At 45.3% G+C, this 20,331-nt stretch overlaps 1 protein-coding gene across 2 annotated transcripts in view; it reads left to right on the forward strand.

The window, feature by feature from the left end:
* Nucleotides 1-19,907, forward strand: part of tspoap1 (TSPO associated protein 1) — an 85,530-nt gene extending 65,623 nt beyond the window's left edge. Inside the window, exons 14-30 of one of the 2 annotated variants that reach the window (XM_066695151.1) lie at nt 385-491; nt 639-748; nt 1,157-2,014; nt 2,106-2,257; nt 3,769-4,284; nt 4,604-5,014; nt 5,267-5,443; nt 5,905-7,134; nt 8,221-8,326; nt 9,407-9,582; nt 10,747-10,915; nt 11,932-12,000; nt 12,607-12,651; nt 13,802-13,905; nt 14,175-14,246; nt 14,592-14,720; nt 17,036-19,907. In XM_066695151.1, the coding sequence (XP_066551248.1) occupies nt 385-491; nt 639-748; nt 1,157-2,014; nt 2,106-2,257; nt 3,769-4,284; nt 4,604-5,014; nt 5,267-5,443; nt 5,905-7,134; nt 8,221-8,326; nt 9,407-9,582; nt 10,747-10,915; nt 11,932-12,000; nt 12,607-12,651; nt 13,802-13,905; nt 14,175-14,246; nt 14,592-14,720; nt 17,036-17,254 (4,650 nt within the window). In that variant the 3' untranslated portion in view covers nt 17,255-19,907. The remainder of the gene's footprint in view (nt 1-384; nt 492-638; nt 749-1,156; nt 2,015-2,105; nt 2,258-3,768; nt 4,285-4,603; nt 5,015-5,266; nt 5,444-5,904; nt 7,135-8,220; nt 8,327-9,406; nt 9,583-10,746; nt 10,916-11,931; nt 12,001-12,606; nt 12,652-13,801; nt 13,906-14,174; nt 14,247-14,591; nt 14,721-17,035) is intronic. The other variant, XM_066695152.1, reaches the window with a different exon arrangement.
* The last annotated feature ends 424 nt before the right edge of the window (nt 19,908-20,331 follow it).

Consider the following 20,331-nt stretch of genomic DNA (forward strand, 5'->3'; position numbering starts at 1 on the left):
TAAGGTTAGGGTTAACATGTTGGTTCTGACTAGCATTGGTGTTCAGGCATTTTAAATGGGACAGGTAACCTACTAATGTAACAATGGGTTGTCATGAAAAGCCTCTCCTGTCTGCACAGCAAAACAGTATCAGACATTAAGGTAGGTAACTTAAGGACATAAAGCCATAAGTCACTTGAAATGTTCTACCACACACCAGTCTTTCTTTATACCTGTCAGGAACTTATTTAATTTCAGTAAATGGAAAGTGTATTCTTATTGATATATATATATATATATATATTTTTTTTTTTTTTTCTTGTGTGTGACTGCATGTCTGTGGCACACTTGCGTATACCTAAAGGAATGACAATCTGTCTATATCTGTGCTTTATATTCCTGCAGGTGGACACTGCCAGTGAGGTGGAGGAGTTGGACATCGATGTCTCGCCCGTCCCTGAGCCGGACATCAGAACTCCAGCCAAGCTGCAGGTCTTCATCGCCCGGTACAGGTGAGGACGCACGACCACTGATGTTTCTTTGAAGTGCTTTTCAAATCTCAGTGCACTGATGCCTTCCCTGGACCGCCTGGTTGCACATTTTTGTTTTTATGATGTAATTGAATCTACCGTTCAGAGGGTTGTTTTTCATCTCTGCAGCTACAACCCTTTCGATGGGCCAAACGAGAACCCAGAAGCCGAGCTGCCCCTCACAGCTGGAGAGTACATCTACGTGTATGGAGACATGGATGAGGACGGCTTCTACGAAGGTTTTAATTACATTAATTTCCAAACTGACCATCCCATTGGTGGTGTTTAGAGTGCAGTCTATCTCTGTTCCGTTTAAATACATCAGTTTAACATTAACTGCTGATATGAACCCTGTGTAAAGTCTGACTCTTTGTTTGGGTTTAAAGTGTGATCCATTGTCTCATGGCTCTCTTCACTATATTGATAGATGGTACCAAATGATTAACTATCGTGTGCATTTATTATACCATTAGTCAGTTTTATTTATTTAACATCCAATGAAAATATGAGAAGAAACTGTTGCTATGTAGCTATACAATACTCTTTACTATGTCAATGGCTGCTAATTGGTGACACTAATCTAAGGACTCGTACCCAATCAAAGGGTTCCTCCAGTCACCTGATCTTACCCATTGACCTCTGTGCAGGGGAACTGATGGACGGGCGTAGAGGGCTGGTCCCCTCCAACTTCGTGGAGCGGGTCTCTGACGACGACGTGCTGAGCTTCCACCCGCCCGAGGCCAGCGACCTCTCGCACAACTCCTACCAGGAGAGCAGCTTCCACAGCAGCAGCGAGAAGCACCTCCGGCTGAGCCTCAACAGCTCTGTGAAGACGGAGGTCTCCACCCCCGAGGAGGAGGCCCTGAGCGGAGTGGGGAAAGTGTACAACCTGCTCCCGAACGGGTTCGATCTGGACATGGAGGAAGTGGGGGATGACACAGTGCCTTACCCAAGGAAACTGACTCTAATCAAGCAGCTTGCCAAGAGCATCATCATCGGCTGGGACCCCCCACTGGTGCCGGCTGGGTGGGGGAACGTCTGGAGCTACAATGTCTTCGTGGACAAAGAGCTGAGGCTCAACGTTCCATTTGGCTCCCAAACCAAAGCGGTTCTGGAGAGACTGGACATCAACCTTAAAGCCTATCGCGTTTCCGTCCAAAGCGTGACGGAGAAAGGGAACTCAGACCAGCTGTGCTGCAGCTTGCTGGTGGGGAGGGACGTGTGCGTGGCTCCCTCACAGCTCAAAGTGGACAGCATCACGGCAACCTCCGCCAACCTCTCGTGGCTGCCAAGCAACAGCAACTACGTGCACGCCGTATGTGTGAACGAGGAAGAGAGCGAGGTGGTGAAGGCCGGCTGCTACTGCCACTGTCTCAGTAACCTGAGGCCCAATCAGAGGTATAAAGTGAAGGTGGAGGCCCGGCCCCACCGAACTCCATGGGAGTTGCCTCTGGACCGACGGGAACGCAGAGCTGTGGTGACAACATTCACTACTTTGATGGCAGGTGAGGGTAATACACTGGGCAGGTAATGGCACAGCTGATACCAGTATAACTCCTTGCGTCTTTTATTCAGTTTTGACACCTCTTCCCACAGGGCCCCCAGATGCCCCACTGGATGTGCAGGTGGAGCTAGGCCCCTCCCCCGGTATCGCACTGGTCAGCTGGCTACCCGTCACCATTGACGCTGCCGGTACCTCCAACGGGGTCCGTGTGACCGGATACGCCATCTACATAGACAAGCAGAAAGTAAGGACCCTGGGTGGTTTCAGTGCAACCCCTTTTTTTCAGATGTATTCATTTGTTTATATACATATTTTGATATTATGGGATTTAAGAATTATAAACAAATTGAAATTACAAAAAACAAGACACGGCAAGGTGTTGAATGCAGTACATATACACTCACCTAAAGGATTATTAGGAACACCTGTTCAATTTCTCATTAATGCAATTATCTAACCAACCAATCACATGGCAGTTGCTTCAATGCATTTAGGGGTGTGGTCCTGGTCAAGACAATCTCCTGAACTCCAAACTGAATGTCTGAATGGGAAAGAAAGGTGATTTAAGCAATTTTGAGCGTGGCATGGTTGTTGGTGCCAGACGGGCCGGTCTGAGTATTTCACAATCTGCTCAGTTACTGGGATTTTCACACACAACCATTTCTAGGGTTTACAAAGAATGGTGTGAAAAGGGAAAAACATCTAGTATGCTGCAGTCCTGTGGGCGAAAATGCCTTGTTGATGCTAGAGGTCAGAGGAGAATGGGCCGACTGATTTAAGCTGATAGAAGAGCAACTTTGACTGAAATAACCACTCGTTACAACCGAGGTATGCAGCAAAGCATTTGTGAAGCCACAACACGTACAACCTTGAGGCGGATGGGCTACAACAGCAGAAGACCCCACCGGGTACCACTCATCTCCACTACAAATAGGAAAAAGAGGCTACAATTTGCACAAGCTCACCAAAATTGGACAGTTGAAGACTGGAAAAATGTTGCCTGGTCTGATGAGTCTCGATTTCTGTTGAGACATTCAGATGGTAGAGTCAGAATTTGGCGTAAACAGAATGAGAACATGGATCCATCATGCCTTGTTACCACTGTGCAGGCTGGTGGTGGTGGTGTAATGGTGTGGGGGATGTTTTCTTGGCACACTTTAGGCCCCTTAGTGCCAATTGGGCATCGTTTAAATGCCACGGCCTACCTGAGCATTGTTTCTGACCATGTCCATCCCTTTATGACCACCATGTACCCATCCTCTGATGGCTACTTCCAGCAGGATAATGCACCATGTCACAAAGGTCGAATAATTTCAAATTGGTTTCTTGAACATGACAATGAGTTCACTGTACTAAACTGGCCCCCACAGTCACCAGATCTCAACCCAATAGAGCATCTTTGGGATGTGGTGGAACGGGAGCTTCGTGCCCTGGATGTGCATCCCACAAATCTCCATCAACTGCAAGATGCTGTCCTATCAATATGGGCCAACATTTCTAAAGAATGCTTTCAGCACCTTGTTGAATCAATGCCACGTAGAATTAAGGCAGTTCTGAAGGCGAAAGGGGGTCAAACACAGTATTACTATGGTGTTCCTAATAATCCTTTAGGTGAGTGTATAATCCAAAACCAAAAATACAAAAAGCTGGTCTAGTTTTAATAGCAGCTCAATGTCTCTGCTTCTTTATCTGCACAATATGGACTTGGCCAACCATTTCTAGTGCTTTAATCTCAGCATCTGCTCTTTACCACAGGTGTTAGAAGTTGCCTCCCCGACAGCTGGCAGTGCGCTGGTGGGCCCCTCACAGATGCATCTCCTCCAGGTGGCGCAGGAGCTCAGCGTGCGGACCATGTCTCCGTACGGGGAGTCGGCGGATTCAGTGCCTGTCAAAATCCTCACTAAGCTCTTCGCCGCCGTGGCTCCCGACCAGCCCCTGCCAACGCCCGCCAATGCCGGCGACTCCTTGGAGGCTGGCGTCCTCGGTGCTCCGCCGCATCAGGAATCCCTGGTCACCACGACTGCCAAAACCCCCATGCCACTTCCTTCGGTGCTGCAGATGCCCCCGCTAGACGCTCGTGCCACCTCCGAATGGGCCGTCCACGCTGCACCCAAAGCCAATGTCAGTGACGGGGGCAGCCTCCTCCTCCACACGGATGACAGGACGGCGTATTCGGATTCACGGGCGGATTCCCTCCTGGCCGTGACCTCCAGATCCAGCGTTGTCCTGCACGAGGGCTCGTCCGTATCAGACTTCCGTTTAGGCCACACGGTACGGCTATATTTCGGCATTTGCCAGACCTATCTTGACCCCCACCCCTAATACCAGTCAAGACTGGATATTGTATTTTTTTTTTTATTTTACAGTTTTTGTTGCATACAAAACACGCAAACAATTAAATGAAGATACCATTCGATTGGTTAGTCCTTGAACTTCACACAGCACCTTTGATCGTGAAGTTTTAAAGCATTGTAAAAATGTTTCGCCATCACAGTTACATAAAGCCTAAAAACAGTTTTACTCCTCACAACTTCTGTCACACCAATGTAAGCTTTACAACAACTGCCTTCTGAACATTTACCCTTTGTAGGTTGATCTCTCTGGGAGCTCAGGTTCTGGCCGACTGTTAGACTCAACCAAAGACTCAGACAGCGCTGGTCTGAAACGCCCGTCCGTCTCCATCACAGACTTCTTGGAGGAGGCCGTGTCCACAGTGGACCCTGGCAGCTCCGTGCTGGAGATGAGCCTGGACTCGTCCCAGGGTCTGGCTGGAGAAGCTGCCGGAGCCATGTCCGAGAGCGCTGAGCCCTTGGCCACCACGGGGGTTGGGCTTGGCCTGGACCCCTTAGGCATGGAGTCGGAGCAGGAGACGGAGGAGGACAGTGCCAGGGCCAGCATGAGGGTGGTGTCCATCGAGGAGTTCCTGGACCACAGCCAGCACCAACAAGGGCTCAGATACATATCCAGCCACCAGGACAGCTACCTGAAGAGACCCAAGGAGGTTTGGAAGTTGCTTAAGCACTTAATTAACTCTCAGACACTTCTGCGAGGCATTCAGCTGTCACAAAGCACCATTATTCGATTATTAGTGCAGAGTGAGGGGAGATAAAAGCAGCTCTTGGTCGCCCTCATACATATATCTTATAGGTTCCAGAGTAGAAGATTGACATTATATTAAAATCAGCCAATTCTAATTTACAAATGCTGGAAATAGGGTTTCTCTCTGTAGTGTAACACTGTTTCTGTGGTGCAGGATCATGGGCCGGGCCTGCCAGAACCAGCCACTGACCCCCAACTGAACGAGTACCAGACCGAAAGCAGCCGCGGCTCTGACCTGTCCGACATCCTGGAGGAGGACGAGGAGGATCTCTGCTCCGACATCCCCGGCACAGAGGAGGGAGAGGAGCTCAGTTCCACACAGGGGGGCAAGGTAATGCAGAGAACTGTGACCTAGTAACAGGTCACACAGTAGCATATTAGGAATCTGAATCCACCCCACTGTCCCAGAGAGACGCATCCTGTTTTGATGGCTCCCTGATGTAAATATTTGAACGCATTGAGAATTAATTGTTCACATGCTTTAATGTTAAAAATGTCTTTACATGAACCAAACCTTAGAAAACCGACCTCAAAAAAATGTACAATCTTTGGCTTGTACTGAAAGACTTCTGATTTATGCTATAATATAAACAATATTACATTTGTTTCCTTGATTTGCTTTTATTCTGTTCTTTCCTTTACCCTGGCATGTTGATTATACATTCTGTTTGTGTTATTACTTTTTCACTTCTCTTTCTTTTGAACTTTATTTTCTCTGCATGCACAATCCTCTTCCCTCCTGTTGTCTTCCGTGCACCACCTGCTCTCTCTTGCCCACTGCCTCCTGTCCAGCCGGACACGTGGGAGACGGATAGCGACGAGGAAATTTTGGAGAAGATCCTCAAGCTTCCCTTGCAGACCCATCACAGCAAGCAGCTCTTCAGTATCCCTGAGGTCACCGAGGAAGAGGACGAGAGCCAGGAGCTGGAGGAAGGAGAACCGCCGAACACTCCCAAGAGCCAACGGCGAGGCATGGAAGAACGGACTACAAATCCAGAGACATTCAACAGCACAAGGAGGCTTTCAGTGGCCAGAAAACCAGCTTTCCTACCAGAGGAAAACAGCGAGGCAAATGATGGGAAGTCAAATGTCAAATTCAAGGGCTCTGAAAACAGCCTGCTCTTGAACCACAGACTGCACTCGGGTGGCAACTCCAGCAGCGAACGGGGATGCCACCCAGCACTGCTGCCCTTGGAGAAGTCCAGCGAGACTAAAGATCATGGTAGATACAGTGTCCTCAATAGCCGAAGCAAGACACTTCCACACAAGACCCACTTCTCCAACCCGCTGGACGCAGGTGTCAAGGCCTCAAATTACCTGGAGGAGGACTATGACTCTGAAGGTAGCATTTACGTTCATAGCAAGGAGCCCCGAGTGAGGAGGTCCCATGAAAGGGAGCCCAAGATCTCGCACTTCCCCAAGGATAACGTGGACAAGACCGGAGACCGGCTGAGGAGAGAAGCTATGCTGAAGAGCCAGAGGGACCTGATCTCCTCCGAGTTCCTGAAGACTGGCCTGCAGACAGGGAAGTACTGCGGTGCCAAAGGACCGAGAAGAAGCAAGACGTCCGCGGGCAACGGGGTGGAAATCGATATCGAGTACGGAACCGAGGACGATGAGGACGCCCTCCCTTGCGGCCCAGCAGTGGTCCATCTGGGGCAGATGCGTGCGGGCTGGTGGGGGGATGGCACCCAGTCTGAAGGCCAAGACGAGATGAGCAAGTGCTCCAGCCAGTGTGAGTCGGTGGCCTCTGAGGGGCGCAAGAGACAACTGAAGAGGCAGGATGTGTTGGAGGATGAGGTGTTTGACTCTAAATCCCCTCATCACCACCACCACCACCACCATCACAGCAGGGGAAAAGTGGGCTCTTCTGGGACGTCAGGATCCAATTCGAGTGGCAAAGGGGGTACAGAGGCAGGAGATGGGGCTGTTCGGGGGCAGGATTATCACAAAACGTCTGGCCGGCGGGCAAGATCCGAGCACGGGGCCAAAGGCCATAGCGCTGATGATTCTCAGACAAGGGTGTGTTTCCTGTTGATCTGTGACCCTGGCTCTGACCTTCTGCATCTGTTGGAATGTTCTTGTCATTTGAGTAAGAACATGCCCTGCTGTGTACCCTTCTGCAAAGGAAAGAAAAGTACACGGGTAGCCTTACCTAGTTGTCACATAGAAGTCATAGAAGAAGGTCACAAGATGATCTTCAGAAAAATCTACATTTAACATTAATAATTACCATAATTTAATGTAACACAGTATTAAAATATATTTTAGCTGGCCTAATAATTGTGGTATAGTAAAGGTATCTGCAGAGGGATGCAGCTTGAGGGATGCAGAGGGTTATGCCAATTTATGTGGTTTGTCATTTTGGCCATCTCTCCCTTTGTTTCATTCAGTTTCGTTCTGTTCTTCCATCTGTTCCTTTGCGGCGCTTGAATCCCCACCTCTTTGTATCCGTGTCCACCTGTATCATGTCTCGCTTCGTGTGGCCGGCAGACTGGGCTGCTGCAAGCCGCTGAGGAGCACAACCTTCACTGTACCATCAGATTCGCTTATAGGAACGTGTTGGCTGCCTTTATCTCCTACCCAAGTCACGCGTTCAGGCGCGCACCTTCCTTGCTTGTTCTTGTCCGGCATTGGCAGTGCTAGGAGCTTGGTGTCCTCTTCTATATCAGGCCTGTTTTGAGAGCATAAGGGGGAGAATCCCATTCCCCTTATTAAATGTCTGTTTGGATGTCTAGCCTGCCTAAACTTTCGCCCCTTGTTTAATTGGCGTTTCCACATTTCACCAAATCTAGTGTGAGCAAGCGAATAGGGCTAAAAGGGCCATGGACAGTCTGTGGGGTGTGAACAGTGCCCCCCTGATACCAATAGACTACTGTAGGATCCTTCTGGCTGAACAGTGCTATATATAATATATAAATGACCACAATTCACACAATGAAAGTATACTCTGTTAAGTACACCTCCACCTTTCCTCCCTGTCGAGGGGTGTGTTTACACAGGCTTGACTGTCTATCTCCATTATAGGTTTGATTTTGGGTTGACTGAGACTCATGCTACTGTACATTACTGTAAGAGAACCTCACTGACGCGATTGATGTTTGTTAGGAAACTGTCGCCAACGGAGACCCTAGGCTCCTGCACCCGGCTGAAGCGGCAGCCTGGCGGGGACTGAACGGCCTCCCACCCAAGATGGAGACCCGACTCGCCAAAGGTCAGCCTCATCTTTTCACTGATGCCACCCCAGCTCTGGGCATTATCACAGTTTCACCCTCTCTCTCTCTCTCTCTCACCAGTCCCGATTTGCTTGGCGGTCTTAAGTCCTCCCAGGATGCCGCAGCGAGCTTATTGACCTTGTTGGCTCAATCAGAAGCTCAGAGTCAGGAGCTTAAAGCCAAGCCACGGCTTACCCTAATGTGGCATGGCATGAGATGCAAGGAGTACGAACCAGCCGGATAGTTAACCTGGCTAATAACTGAGAGGAGAGTGATGCGGTTTGCTGTTCTGTCTGTACACTCTGAAGGGCTGACTAGACGTTTGAGGCATTTTTGTTTACCATATTGAGCTTTCTACGGGGCAATAAAGTCAATAAACAAAATGAGAAAAAGCACCCCAGAAAAGTCAGATTAATAGGCTTGTTTATAGTCATGGTGTAGCATTGCTTGGGACGAGTGTAGGAGCAGGGTATTGATATGCATGTGAGTTTGTTTGAACCAGGACACTTCGATCTTGCATGGAGTATGAGCTGGATTACACCCTCCATCAATCTCGCATGTGATTGGTATTTCTAATCCAAAGCTGCCCCCTGCTTTAGCAGTCTCCAGTGATTGGATGTGTCCCGCACTTGCGTCGGTTGTCTGTGTAATTATAGACACATTAAATGGTGCCTTAATGGTGAGTTAATCTTAATTCCACAATCCAGGTTACTTGTGCAGTACATATGGTCCAGGCAGCTCTTGAGACTGGTGGGATACATATCTGCCCATTAATGTTTATAGTTTTTTTTTTGTTTTGTTTGTTTTTTGTGCTGTGGGATTTCCTCTCCATGGAGTTAATGCACATCTCAGGTGAAATCTATCCTCTCACAGCAGCTCACGGTAGCTTAGGCTCAGAGGGATTTAGCTTGATTACCTCACTTAAGGACGCACCTAGGTTAAGGCCTTAAAGAACGTGGGAAGAGTTTTTCCCTCGGGCTGCACTGGATGTGGAGGGGGCAGGGGAAGGGCGGGAGGAGGGGGAGGGTCGTCTCGGCGCAGGATGGGCTAATGCGTTGCGCCGCTGTCCCGGTGTGCAGACGCTCCGAGGACGGCCGTGTCAGAAGTCACCGAGTGCTCCGAGGCAGACGGGACGCAGACGGACAGCATGGTGCGCATCTTTGTGGCTCTGTTCCAGTACGACCCCGCCGTCATGTCCCCCAACCCCGACGCTGCCGAGGAGGAATTACCCTTCCAGGAGGGCCAGATCATCAAGGTACAATAAGCGCTTCTCCCGTAGTCGCTCGATTCACAGCCTGCTTCTCATCCTTTTCGATTCCTTTTTTAACTGCCTTGCCATGTGTTGACTCGATTGCCTTTCACCGAGATTAGAGCAGACGGACACTGAGATTTAAAAGCAGTGTGATAGCATTGAATTCAGCAGAACTTAAGTCAGTTTTTGTTATAAATAATGAGTTGAAGATGGTTGGCAACAGCAGATCTTACTCCCATCAGAGAGAGACACGATTCTGCGAGTTAATAACATATGAATGTGGTTTCAGGAACTGATGTTTGTTTCGGTGTGATCCTAGGTTGGGTTTATGTAACTGAATCAGGAAAATTCAGTCTTCTCTCTTGGTTATATTTCTTTAAATCCTTTTTTACTTTATTTTGATTGTTTAGTTCTGTCTCTTCGATATTATTGAGTTCTGAGAATTTAGTATAGTTATAAGTTTAAAAAATTAAATAAAAAAATCTTTGCAGTAAAAGGGGTGACATTAATCACCAGCAATCAAAAAAAGCAAAATAATTATTAATTTGCATCAATGCATTCATTTCAAAACCTAAAACCTTATATTAGCCACTTACACATGCAAACTATCACCGTATCTCTCAGTGTCTGGATTCACACTTCTAACTCGTATCAGAAATGGATACATAGTCATACTAATCATAGGTTTGTCATAAGTAGCGCAATTTCCTCTGTACAGTGCTGTATGTAGAAAGGTCTTGAGGGGCTGTAACTTCATGATATATCTCATAAGAACATAAGAAAGTTTCCAATCGAGAGGAGGCCATTCGCCCCATCATGCTCGTTTGGTGTCCATTAATAACTAAGCGATTCAAGGATCCTATCCAATCTGTTTTTGAATGTTCCCAAATTGTCTCTTCAGCCACATCGCTGGGGAGTTTGTTCAGATTGTGACGCCTCTCTGTGTGAAGAAGTGTCTCCTGTTTTCTGTCTTGAATGCCTTGAAGCCCAATTTCCATCTGTGTCCCCGGGTGCGTGTGTCCCTGCTGATCTGGAAAAGATCTCCAATGGGAGGGGATGAAGTCACAGATTTGTGTTTTGTCAAAGGAAACCCACCCAACTCCTCTCTCTCTCTCTCTCTCTCTCTCTCTCTCTCTCTCTCTCTCTCTCTGCCAATGTGTGTGGCAGATCTACGGTGACAAGGATGCAGACGGCTTTTACCGCGGGGAGTCCGGCGGCCGCTTCGGCTATGTCCCGTGCAACATGGTGTCCGAGATCCAGGTGGAGGACGAGGAGACCAGGGATCAGCTGTTGCAGCAGGGCTTCCTGTCCGCCGAGGCCTCCATGGAGAAAATAGGTACCCAGGAACCACCGGGGCAGAACAGAGGGCCACCACGTTCAGCACAGCCCCCACTGCCTCTCAGATTGTTGAAAAGGGACATTTTTAAGGGGGGAAAAATTAAAAATCTTGTACATGTTGGATTGTAATCCCTACGATCCTTCACCCTTTAGAAGATGCAAACAAACAAAAAAGCCTTGCTGTGAGAAATACCAGATGCCTTTCGTTGCATAACTGTGAACAGCTGTCCCGAGAGGCTGCTTTATGTATTAATTCCCGACTGCTTCTTTTGAGCAACCAGCTGCAATTGCAGTGAAATCTTAAAGATAAGCCTCTTACATTACAAAACATGTCACTTCTGTAACATTCCCAACATTTCTTGCCTCAAACATCACAAACTGCATTCAGTATCCTAATTAGTGTAATAAAGATCATCACCACCGTTGATTCAGTTAATTACAGCATTGGTTCAGTGTCCCAGATATATATATAGTGAGTGTGTGTGCGCGTGTTTCTGCACCGCATACCTGCCTACCAGATAATCCTCGTTGCTGGATATTAAATAACTACAACGTAGGCCTTTGCCAAAATCGAATGTTGCCTTTAATGTACTGCTTAAAATTTTCCATGACACTGAAAGATCATTCTGAATGGATAACTCGCTGCGCTGTAAACCACCGTGAGTTGCATTCTTTGTTACCAAAACCCTCGTCAAGCTATTTCAGCATCCTGTTTGCCTTGGACCGCAATTTAGCGGCAAAGGTGCCTGCGAGAGTCACTGTGAGAACATCGTAGCCGGCGTAGCGGCTCTGTTTAACTCTCTTTCTCGGCAGGTGTTTTAACCACTTTCAGTTTCACTTGTCTCACTTCTGTGTTGCTAGTCATGGGGGGTTTTAATTGATTTATTTTTTTATTATTTATCTTTTGTTTTGTTTTTACTCGGCTTTCATTCTGTCTGTGTTTTTTGCCTCTTGTCTGCTTCTTTATTTTCCTTTCTCTATTTCTTTTTTTTTTTTTTTGGGACTTTTATTAAGGCACTCGTTCGCACGCACAGCTTCCACGCCGCCCTGTCCCGCCGCCGAAACCTAGACGATCCAAGAAAGGTGTGTCTCGCTTCTTGCTCTGTCTTTCTCTCTCTTTCTTTCCCTTCTGCCTGTGTGTCTGTCAGAAGGGAAGCTTTGCCTGTGGGCTGATCGCATGTTGCAAGAAAAACACACAAAACCCAGGCCTCGGTTTACAATCGAGCTAGACTACTGACATCAGTTTCTATTAAAGTTTGTGATTTCTAAACCCCACAGTTCATCACAAATAAAAAAAATGCTGACAAAATGAGGGTTCAAAACTACTAAGTCTGAACTGGAAGAAGAAAAAGGCCTTGTGCCAGGTGTTTACTCTCTCTGAGGTCTGTTCGTACGTCAACAGGACAGTCTGCTGGTTATGAATGCAAAGACGCAATCACTGGAGATTAATTAGATTTACGTTTCTTGTATATCGTTTATAATATCGACTTCCTGAGTGCGAAAACATTGAATAAGACTAGTGGCGTCCTTGCCAAAGCTTCCCTCTTGGATTTCCTTCCACTTTGTCTTCTTTGTCCCTGTGTGTCAGCTCTGGGGCTGTTGGCTGCTTTGCTTTGGGCAGTTGTCTGCAGTTTGGTACCAGGAGGACAAGGGTTAACCCTAATGAGCTCCTTCTCTCCCCTCTTTCAGTTGAATCTGCTGGTGTCTGGGAGGAAAGTGTAGGCCCGAGTAGAGGTTAGAGACTTTTTTGTCCGTTATCCTCCACAGGCCTAGACTGTGGCATTGCAGTGTGAATAGTCTTTGGAAGGAAGAAGAAAACTAAATAATATTTTCCATAAAGGCTTGCATGTGTGCTATGATCTGATTAACTTGCACATTAATGTGCCCCGCCATGACGCACTAACATCATCTGCTCTCACTGGACCGTCTCATTCTGCCCCTCCTTACACACCAACTAGACTCACCTGCTTCACTGTGGAGATCTAAGAATACCTTGTGTTCATTTCCCCAGTCCTGCATGATGCTGCATGCCAAAAATAATGCAATGTGTAGGTTTATTTCCCTCTCTCTGTTGTTTCACTTCCTCTCAGTTCGCTAATGTCTGTGGTGTCTGAATATATAAATGTGATCATTGTTTCGGAAATAAGCATCTAGTCAGAAATACTGCCTAGTATGCTACTGTCAAATGACCTGTTGTTGTCCGTGTTACTTTGACAATTGAATTTGACATTCCATTCTTTGCTGTAGATGTTCTAAAGCCTTTGTTGCATCATTCAAGTCCTATAGTCTATTTTAAAATTGCCTTATGCTGCCACAAAATAAACCCACAAAGATTGCCCAAAAAATTGCAAGGTACGCTATTAAGCAGGTGATGCCCAACAATTCTTTAGGATTACTCTAGAATTTAATAAAGGCATGATAATCAAACTCTATTAAAGTCTAATGACACCTTCATTAATTTGATAACTAACTTCCCATTCTGTGTATCTAATGGGTCAGTTCCACAGTAGTGAATATTCGAGAAGCCCCAGATATTTATGCAAACAGAAAAGGCTTTTACAGCACAGGACTGAGCCGGGACATTCTGTATCACTCGTTTTATGCAATGGATGCTGGAATAAAAAATGATAAATTCACCCTCAAATTATGGACACTGGAGAATTTGCAACCAGAGGAAGTTTACACACATGGTTGGAAGGGTTTCCCGCTGTCAGAAACCCAGAGGGTAGCACGTCTGTCTTAGTATTCGTTTTTTTATTCTCACCATGCATTACGGCCGTCTGCAGTCTCCTTCTGTATGAGGCTCACAGTGTTTGACCTTCTGTGCTGTGCTGTACTGTGGCATTGCTGACCGAGGGCGGGGGGGTTGTTGTGTCGTGCACAGAGCGCAGTCGCCTGGCCAGCGGACCGCCGAACATGGCATCTCGGAAGATGGTGGCGATCTTCGACTATGACCCGCGGGAGAGCTCCCCCAACGTGGATATCGAGGTGACTGAGCCGCTCTTGCATGTGCACTGCCCTGCAGACTGAAGAGTAGCCTAGTCTTCACCTCCTCAATAATCGATCACATCATCAGCACAAATGTCGGCTTCAGACAAGGTCACACAGATTGGTTCACCAAACCTGAATCCAAGCCCCCCCACAGTCTTTTCTGTGCTATCTTTATGGAAGGTTCTGGATGGTGATTTCCTCATGTCATATGCCTCAGGGGCATAAATGGGAAGAAATATTTTTTTTTTTTTCCTTTTCCTGTGCAGGCTGAGCTGACCTTCAGCGCTGGGGATATCATAGTTGTGTTCGGCGACATGGACGACGACGGATTTTTTTACGTAAGTGTCGACTCGCATTCCCCAGCTTGTGTTCCCATCTAAGCTAGTAAAGTGGCTCAGAAACTTAATGGGATTGTTTTTGTGTGATTATAACAAACTATTTTCAGGTTACTGGCGAGGTAGTGTGCTGTAAAACCATGTAACTGTTGGTATAAGTGTTGGAAAGTATTCATAAATTTGTTATCATTAGTTTTTAAACCTCCTAAAGTCTGTTAATGTAGCTGGACACACGTGTATTCAGTTATAATGTATACAAATATTACAGCAATGTGGGGATCCAGTCCTTTTTGTCATGTGTGAAGGTCAGACCCATATAAGCTATATAACCTATATTTCTGAATACAGGGAGACATAAATGGGCAACAAGGACTGGTGCCATCAAACTTCCTCCAAGCCATACCTGAGAACGGGTCGGAGGCTGCTGGGAGTGTCGGAGGAGAAAAGGGGTTTCCAGAAAGCAGACGGGAATCGCAGGTAAGTTCAGAGACAAGGTGCGAGTTTGTCTTTTCCCTAAATGCAATTAGACGAAACCATGAAGATGATAATGATAATGTTCTGATCATGCACCAGTATAACGATGTGGAGAGCCCTGTATATCGTCCGTGTACAGTGTTATGGAGAGTGAGGGAATAAAATGTGAATTCTCCTGCCTTTGAAATATGTGAGCCGTTAATTTTATTGTCTTGTCTTTAAAGTCTACCTATACTTTGTCTCATCACTGTCTGCTTCGTTTGGTTTGTTCTTTACTTTCCGTTTCCTGATTTTTATGATCCTTATTTGTCCCCAACTGTCCTTGCAGAAGCACAGGAGGAGTACGCATTCAAAGCGTAAAGTGTAAGTGTTTCTATGTAGGAAGATACCCAGCTGAGAATCAGGATAGCTCTCATGCTCTGCGGATGTCTCAGTCTTCAGATCCAAACCCCAAGCGCCCTTTCTTCCGGGAGCGCCCCAGTGTGACTGAAGCACAGTCCATTCACAGAGGAAACCAATTGGGTCCATACAGGATAATTGGTTAAATGATCTAGATGACTTCTGTATTTGAGAATTTAAGCTGCATTACATGGTTTACAGTCAAGGTTTACTGATTGGTATAAAGTTTTAGGTATAAAGATACAGGTTTATATTTGATGCTTGGCTCCACAAAAGGACAGCCAGTAGTGTAACTTTTGAGTAATTATTTAACACTTTCGCCTGCTCTATGATGGGTCGTTTATGCATCCCCTGAGTGAAATATTCCTTGAAATGGATCGGGGGGTTTCTGTCTACTGGGGCTGCCTCTCGGAAGCAATGTTTCTGCGCTCGCTGGAACGAGAAGCTGAGATCATCTAAATGGCTTGATCTTGAGAACCAGCAATCTGACGGGAATATTATTTGATCATTTTTCATTGGCAGCATCATTCCTTTTTCTTTGTTTTCATATATAGAACTAGACAACTCTCATTTAAACTGCATAGGGGCTCAACACATTCAGATCCTTACGAGCCCAGTTTGGATCAAGCCATACCGCTGTAGGTAACTGTTGATTAAAAGACTGGGTATCTTCTGGACCACTGTGGTTTATTTTGTCCATAGTCATCGTCCCAATGAGTAGATTTAACATCTTGGCATTAGCTAATTTAATCTTCAGGGGGGTCATTTTTATATTTGTTTAATGGAAGATTTATATTGACCAGTTTATATACACACAAGTACAAATACATGCTGAGAAGACCCATGTGCTGGGATTCTGGTTGTCAAGTTTTTCCTCTAAGAAAAAATGCCTGACTAGAGTAATATTCACAAGCAATCCAGTGACATACAGTGTCTGTGCACCATGTTCATTGAAAAGAAACTGCATTATGACACATCTTGAACCATAATGCTTAAAGACCACATCTCAGTTTCTGTATTATTCTCTCACTGACTCGAGGTTCCCGCTGTCGAGCAGATTTCAAGCCCATGTGCAGTTCAGCTTTTTCCACTGCGATCCTTGCTTTGCATCATTTTACAAACTGCTGTCATTTCTTTACATCTTTTCTTCCCATTCCTGGCATTTTCCTATTCTTTTTTGATTACTATGTACATTTTAAAAAAGCAACTTAGATTCTCTGCTTAAAATATTGTGATGTTGCATAGAACTGATCTATTGATTAGTGTCTGTAGTGACCGCCAAATCCCAGTAAATTCAGTCTCCATTCACAGTAAAATGTTTTGTTGATGTAATCAACGCCTCCATTTTTTAGTGGACAATATTTATCCCAATAGCAAAGTGCATGGCAAAAGCGTAATTTTGCCTGGGGAATGTTTACCACATACACACATCAAAAAGTTTAAATGTATATCCGGATAACCAGCTATTTCTGGATAAAATACAGGCATTAGTCATTGCTGGGAAAAATTGGGAATACCAAAGCAGCCACTGTACAGTTATAAACCACTTAGCAAAGACCTTTGGATAATCAGGGTAAGTTATTTTATTGTCTTGTGTTTATTATGATTTAGTTCTTACTGAGTGATGGGGGCATTTGCAAGTAATGGCTGCTCCTCTGCATCTCGAGGGCTGTGTATGAGTTACACTGTAGTCTGTAGCATTTTAAGTCATCTTCTGAAGTCTCTAATTCATCCATGCTCTTCACTCCAGAGAGCGTGTGGACAGGGGAGTCCTCTCGCTACGCCCGGCCATCCTCCGTGCCGATATGCACTTTGTTTGCAATCACGCTGTATCTGGTAGATGCAGAGAACCAGTCGGCTGACGTCACAATGGTGAGAATCCATTGATAACATGCTAAAACTGTCCTTTGACTTGACAGGTGAGCCTGGCGGTGTCCGAGGAGCAGAACGAATCCACAGCCGCCCCCCTGGAAGAGCCCACGTCCCCCGGCCCTGTGCTCGGCATTGCCCTCCCACAGGTCGTCACCCAGGAGAGCCTGGGGCCAAATGAGACGTCACTGCAGGGCAAGAAGAAAAAGGGCTTCTTCTCCAAAGGGAAGAAACTGTTCAAAAAACTGGGCTCCAGCAAGAAGGAGTGACGCCCTAAACCGCTCGGTCAAACCAAGGACTCCTGGTCTGCGCTGTGGCTCCTCTAACCCATCCATTGATGTTGTCTGTGGCAACCAAACGAGAGGAGCCTCTCGTATCCTTTTGACAGTCCAAGCTTTTTTATGAAATGGAAAGGGGGGAGAGAAGTATTTTTATGGGGGTGGCAGTATTTCTGTATCTCTATCTCCGTGGTTGTGAAGATCCATACTCTAGACCTCTGGTGTTCCTGAGCAGTAAAAAGGTTAATTTGGTATCACCCTCTCGTTTCATCTTTGAAAACCCAGCAGATGACTGTTTAAACGTTTTAAACGGATGACTGTTTTTAAGTTTAAAAGTAATCCTTTTTGCCTTAGGGGAGTGGCATTGCATCTCGAAGAAGGTTGTTTAGTCACATGTAAAGATGTGGACAGGTCATGTTACACGAATTGCACAAAAGGCTTCACTGTGAGTACTCCACATACCTGTGACCTTTGAATTGGGGGGTACTCTTCCAGTTGATCCGATTTTGCTTTATTTTATTTGAGATGCAGGCGGAATTGATTCCCTGTTTTTGCTCTATATTAGTTTGTATGTAAACGGATTCACTTGCATTGAAGGCATTTGTGCATTTTATGAAGTAGTTTTTACTCGGTTGCCAGAATAGTGCATGGTCTTGTAGCTGAAACTGTAAAACGGATGTTCTAAGTTGGTGTCTGCAGATCTGACTGCATTGAACACTGCAGCAATATTACATGCTTTAAACTGTTTTTTTTGCAGAGATTTTAACTGAAACTGCAGTCTTTGCCTTTCGGTTTTTTAGTTTTTTAGTTTTTTTTTTTACCTGGAACTCAGTCTATTTTAGCGCTGGTTAAGGCATTTGATTAGCTTGATTTTGGATTCCGAAGCTGGAAGATAGGCGCCTAATTATTTGGTTAACAGCATGGGGCTTAATTGTAAAAGGAAATGCTACAATTAAAACCCTGGCTTTCATCTCCTGCGACGGATCCGCAAGTCCGTGTTCGTGCATCTCAGCTGGCTCTCCCTCGGCTTGACAACGAGCTGCACATACTTTTTTTTTTTTTATTATTATTATTTTTTTTTTATGTTATAAAAATACAAAACTCTCTCCGTTTTAGGAGCCCGGCCTCTTGGACACGATGCTGTATCGGCTCCCATGTTGAGAGACTTAGGGATGTGCGGTGCAGCTGCCAAGGAGGCGCTCGTTACGCATGAATAGTGTAGCCGGGAAACGTCTGTTTGGTGTTATTTATAAGTTTTATTGGACATTATGCAGTAATTTATATTGAGTAAAAGCGGAAGTGTTAGCTTTCCTTAGCGTTATTACTCGTCTGAGATTCACCCTGGGTGGTGGATTCACTTTCTCGGCAAAGGTCAGCTCTCAGGATTAAGCTATGGATTTCAGCCCCGCTCCGGCGGCGCTGGCGTATTTGTACTTCTTCAAAAGACAAAAGGAGTGGGACTCATGCCAAAAGTTAGTCCTTATTTGCTAACATGTCTACAGCAGACAAACACTGCGTTAATGCTACATGATGGCATGACTGCCTGGCTACGCGGACCTCGCATTGGGAGGAGGAGCATTTATTTCTGTTTTGTTTTGTTTTTCGAAAAAGGGCTTTGCAGGATTGTACTACTGAAAATGAATGTTTTTCCATCATTTGCGTTTTCTGATTGATCTGCATCTATTCTTTGAAGGGATGGAATGGCTGGTGAATTACTTTAAAAAGCCTTGAATGGTTGCAATTCTACTGTAGGTAACAGACTATAACCTTTTACTTTTTAATGTATATGAATATAAAGGAGACAGTCACTCAATTTTGACAAAACAAAGAACAAAAGACACACATGCAGTATTTCAAATCCTCAGTTTAGGTTCACCTGCTTCTTGTGGCCTTTAGTGTCCAATGGTCCCACCTACCCCGTGTCCTTGAAGGAAGTAACCAAAGCTGGGTCAATAAATGTGTGATGCCCTGCTGTGAAATAGGACTTCACTGTTAGTCCCTTAGAAAGTACAGTAGACAGCAGCCGATATAATGTAGCCTTACATGACCTCTGTTAGTCTTAAATTGTTGTTTACTCTATACTCTGCATGCATAATGTTGTTATACCCATATTTTGCCTTATTTATTACTATATATATTATTTATACTTGTATATTTATTGAATACCTGGCTTCTTGTTTGCATTATTTTGTATGACTTTTCGTTTTCCCAGTTTGTAAAGGCAGTGGTAGCCAAGTAGAGAGCATGTAAGCTAAAGAAGTCCTCGACCTTTATATATGACTGGTGTATCAAGGGTCACACTTCTGTTTTGACTTTTAGAAGTCTGTTGCTTTCATACAGGGAGACAAACATTATTTTTATTTTTTTTGTTTTCCTCATTGCTGTAAACATTCTTTATAAGACTAAAACTGGTTTTGTACAGTACGGTTTTTACGACCTGTTTTGGAAGCTTGTATGTAAATAAGACATCCTTTTTTTGTTTTTCTTGTTCTTTTTGCATGTTTCATGAAAAAGCAGTTTCCGAATAAGAAACTTAGCGGTGGAATTCATGCACAGAGGCGTTGACTTGAAGGAGGGAAGGTGTCTTTCAATATGGGGGGGGGGAATCTTTTTACAGGAATAAAATATATTTTCACATAAAACATCAGTGTTGTGCTTCATAGTGTTGTTTTTTGAAAGAGTGGTTTTGGTTAACTGTGGTATAAAGTCACACTTGTACTTTCATTGTGTCTTGTTAAGAAGGTATAGGAACATGTGCCGAGTCGTTCTGATCTTAATGTATGCTGTGGGTCAGGGTTGTACAGCTTCAGTCCTGCAGTTTCTTCATTAGCATAACTGGATTAGTAAAAATGTTCTTATGTGTGTGATTTTAAAAGACCTATTAATCCTGTATTGCGGCCCTGAGACTCTCACACACTATATATATCTATATATATATATATACATTCACCTAAAGGATTATTAGGAACACCATAGTAATACTGTGTTTGACCCCCTTTCGCCTTCAGAACTGCCTTAATTCTACGTGGCATTGATTCAACAAGGTGCTGAAAGCATTCTTTAGAAAT

The sequence above is a fragment of the Amia ocellicauda genome, chromosome 22 (assembly GCF_036373705.1).
Source record: "Amia ocellicauda isolate fAmiCal2 chromosome 22, fAmiCal2.hap1, whole genome shotgun sequence".
Taxonomy (NCBI): Eukaryota; Metazoa; Chordata; class Actinopteri; order Amiiformes; family Amiidae; genus Amia; species Amia ocellicauda.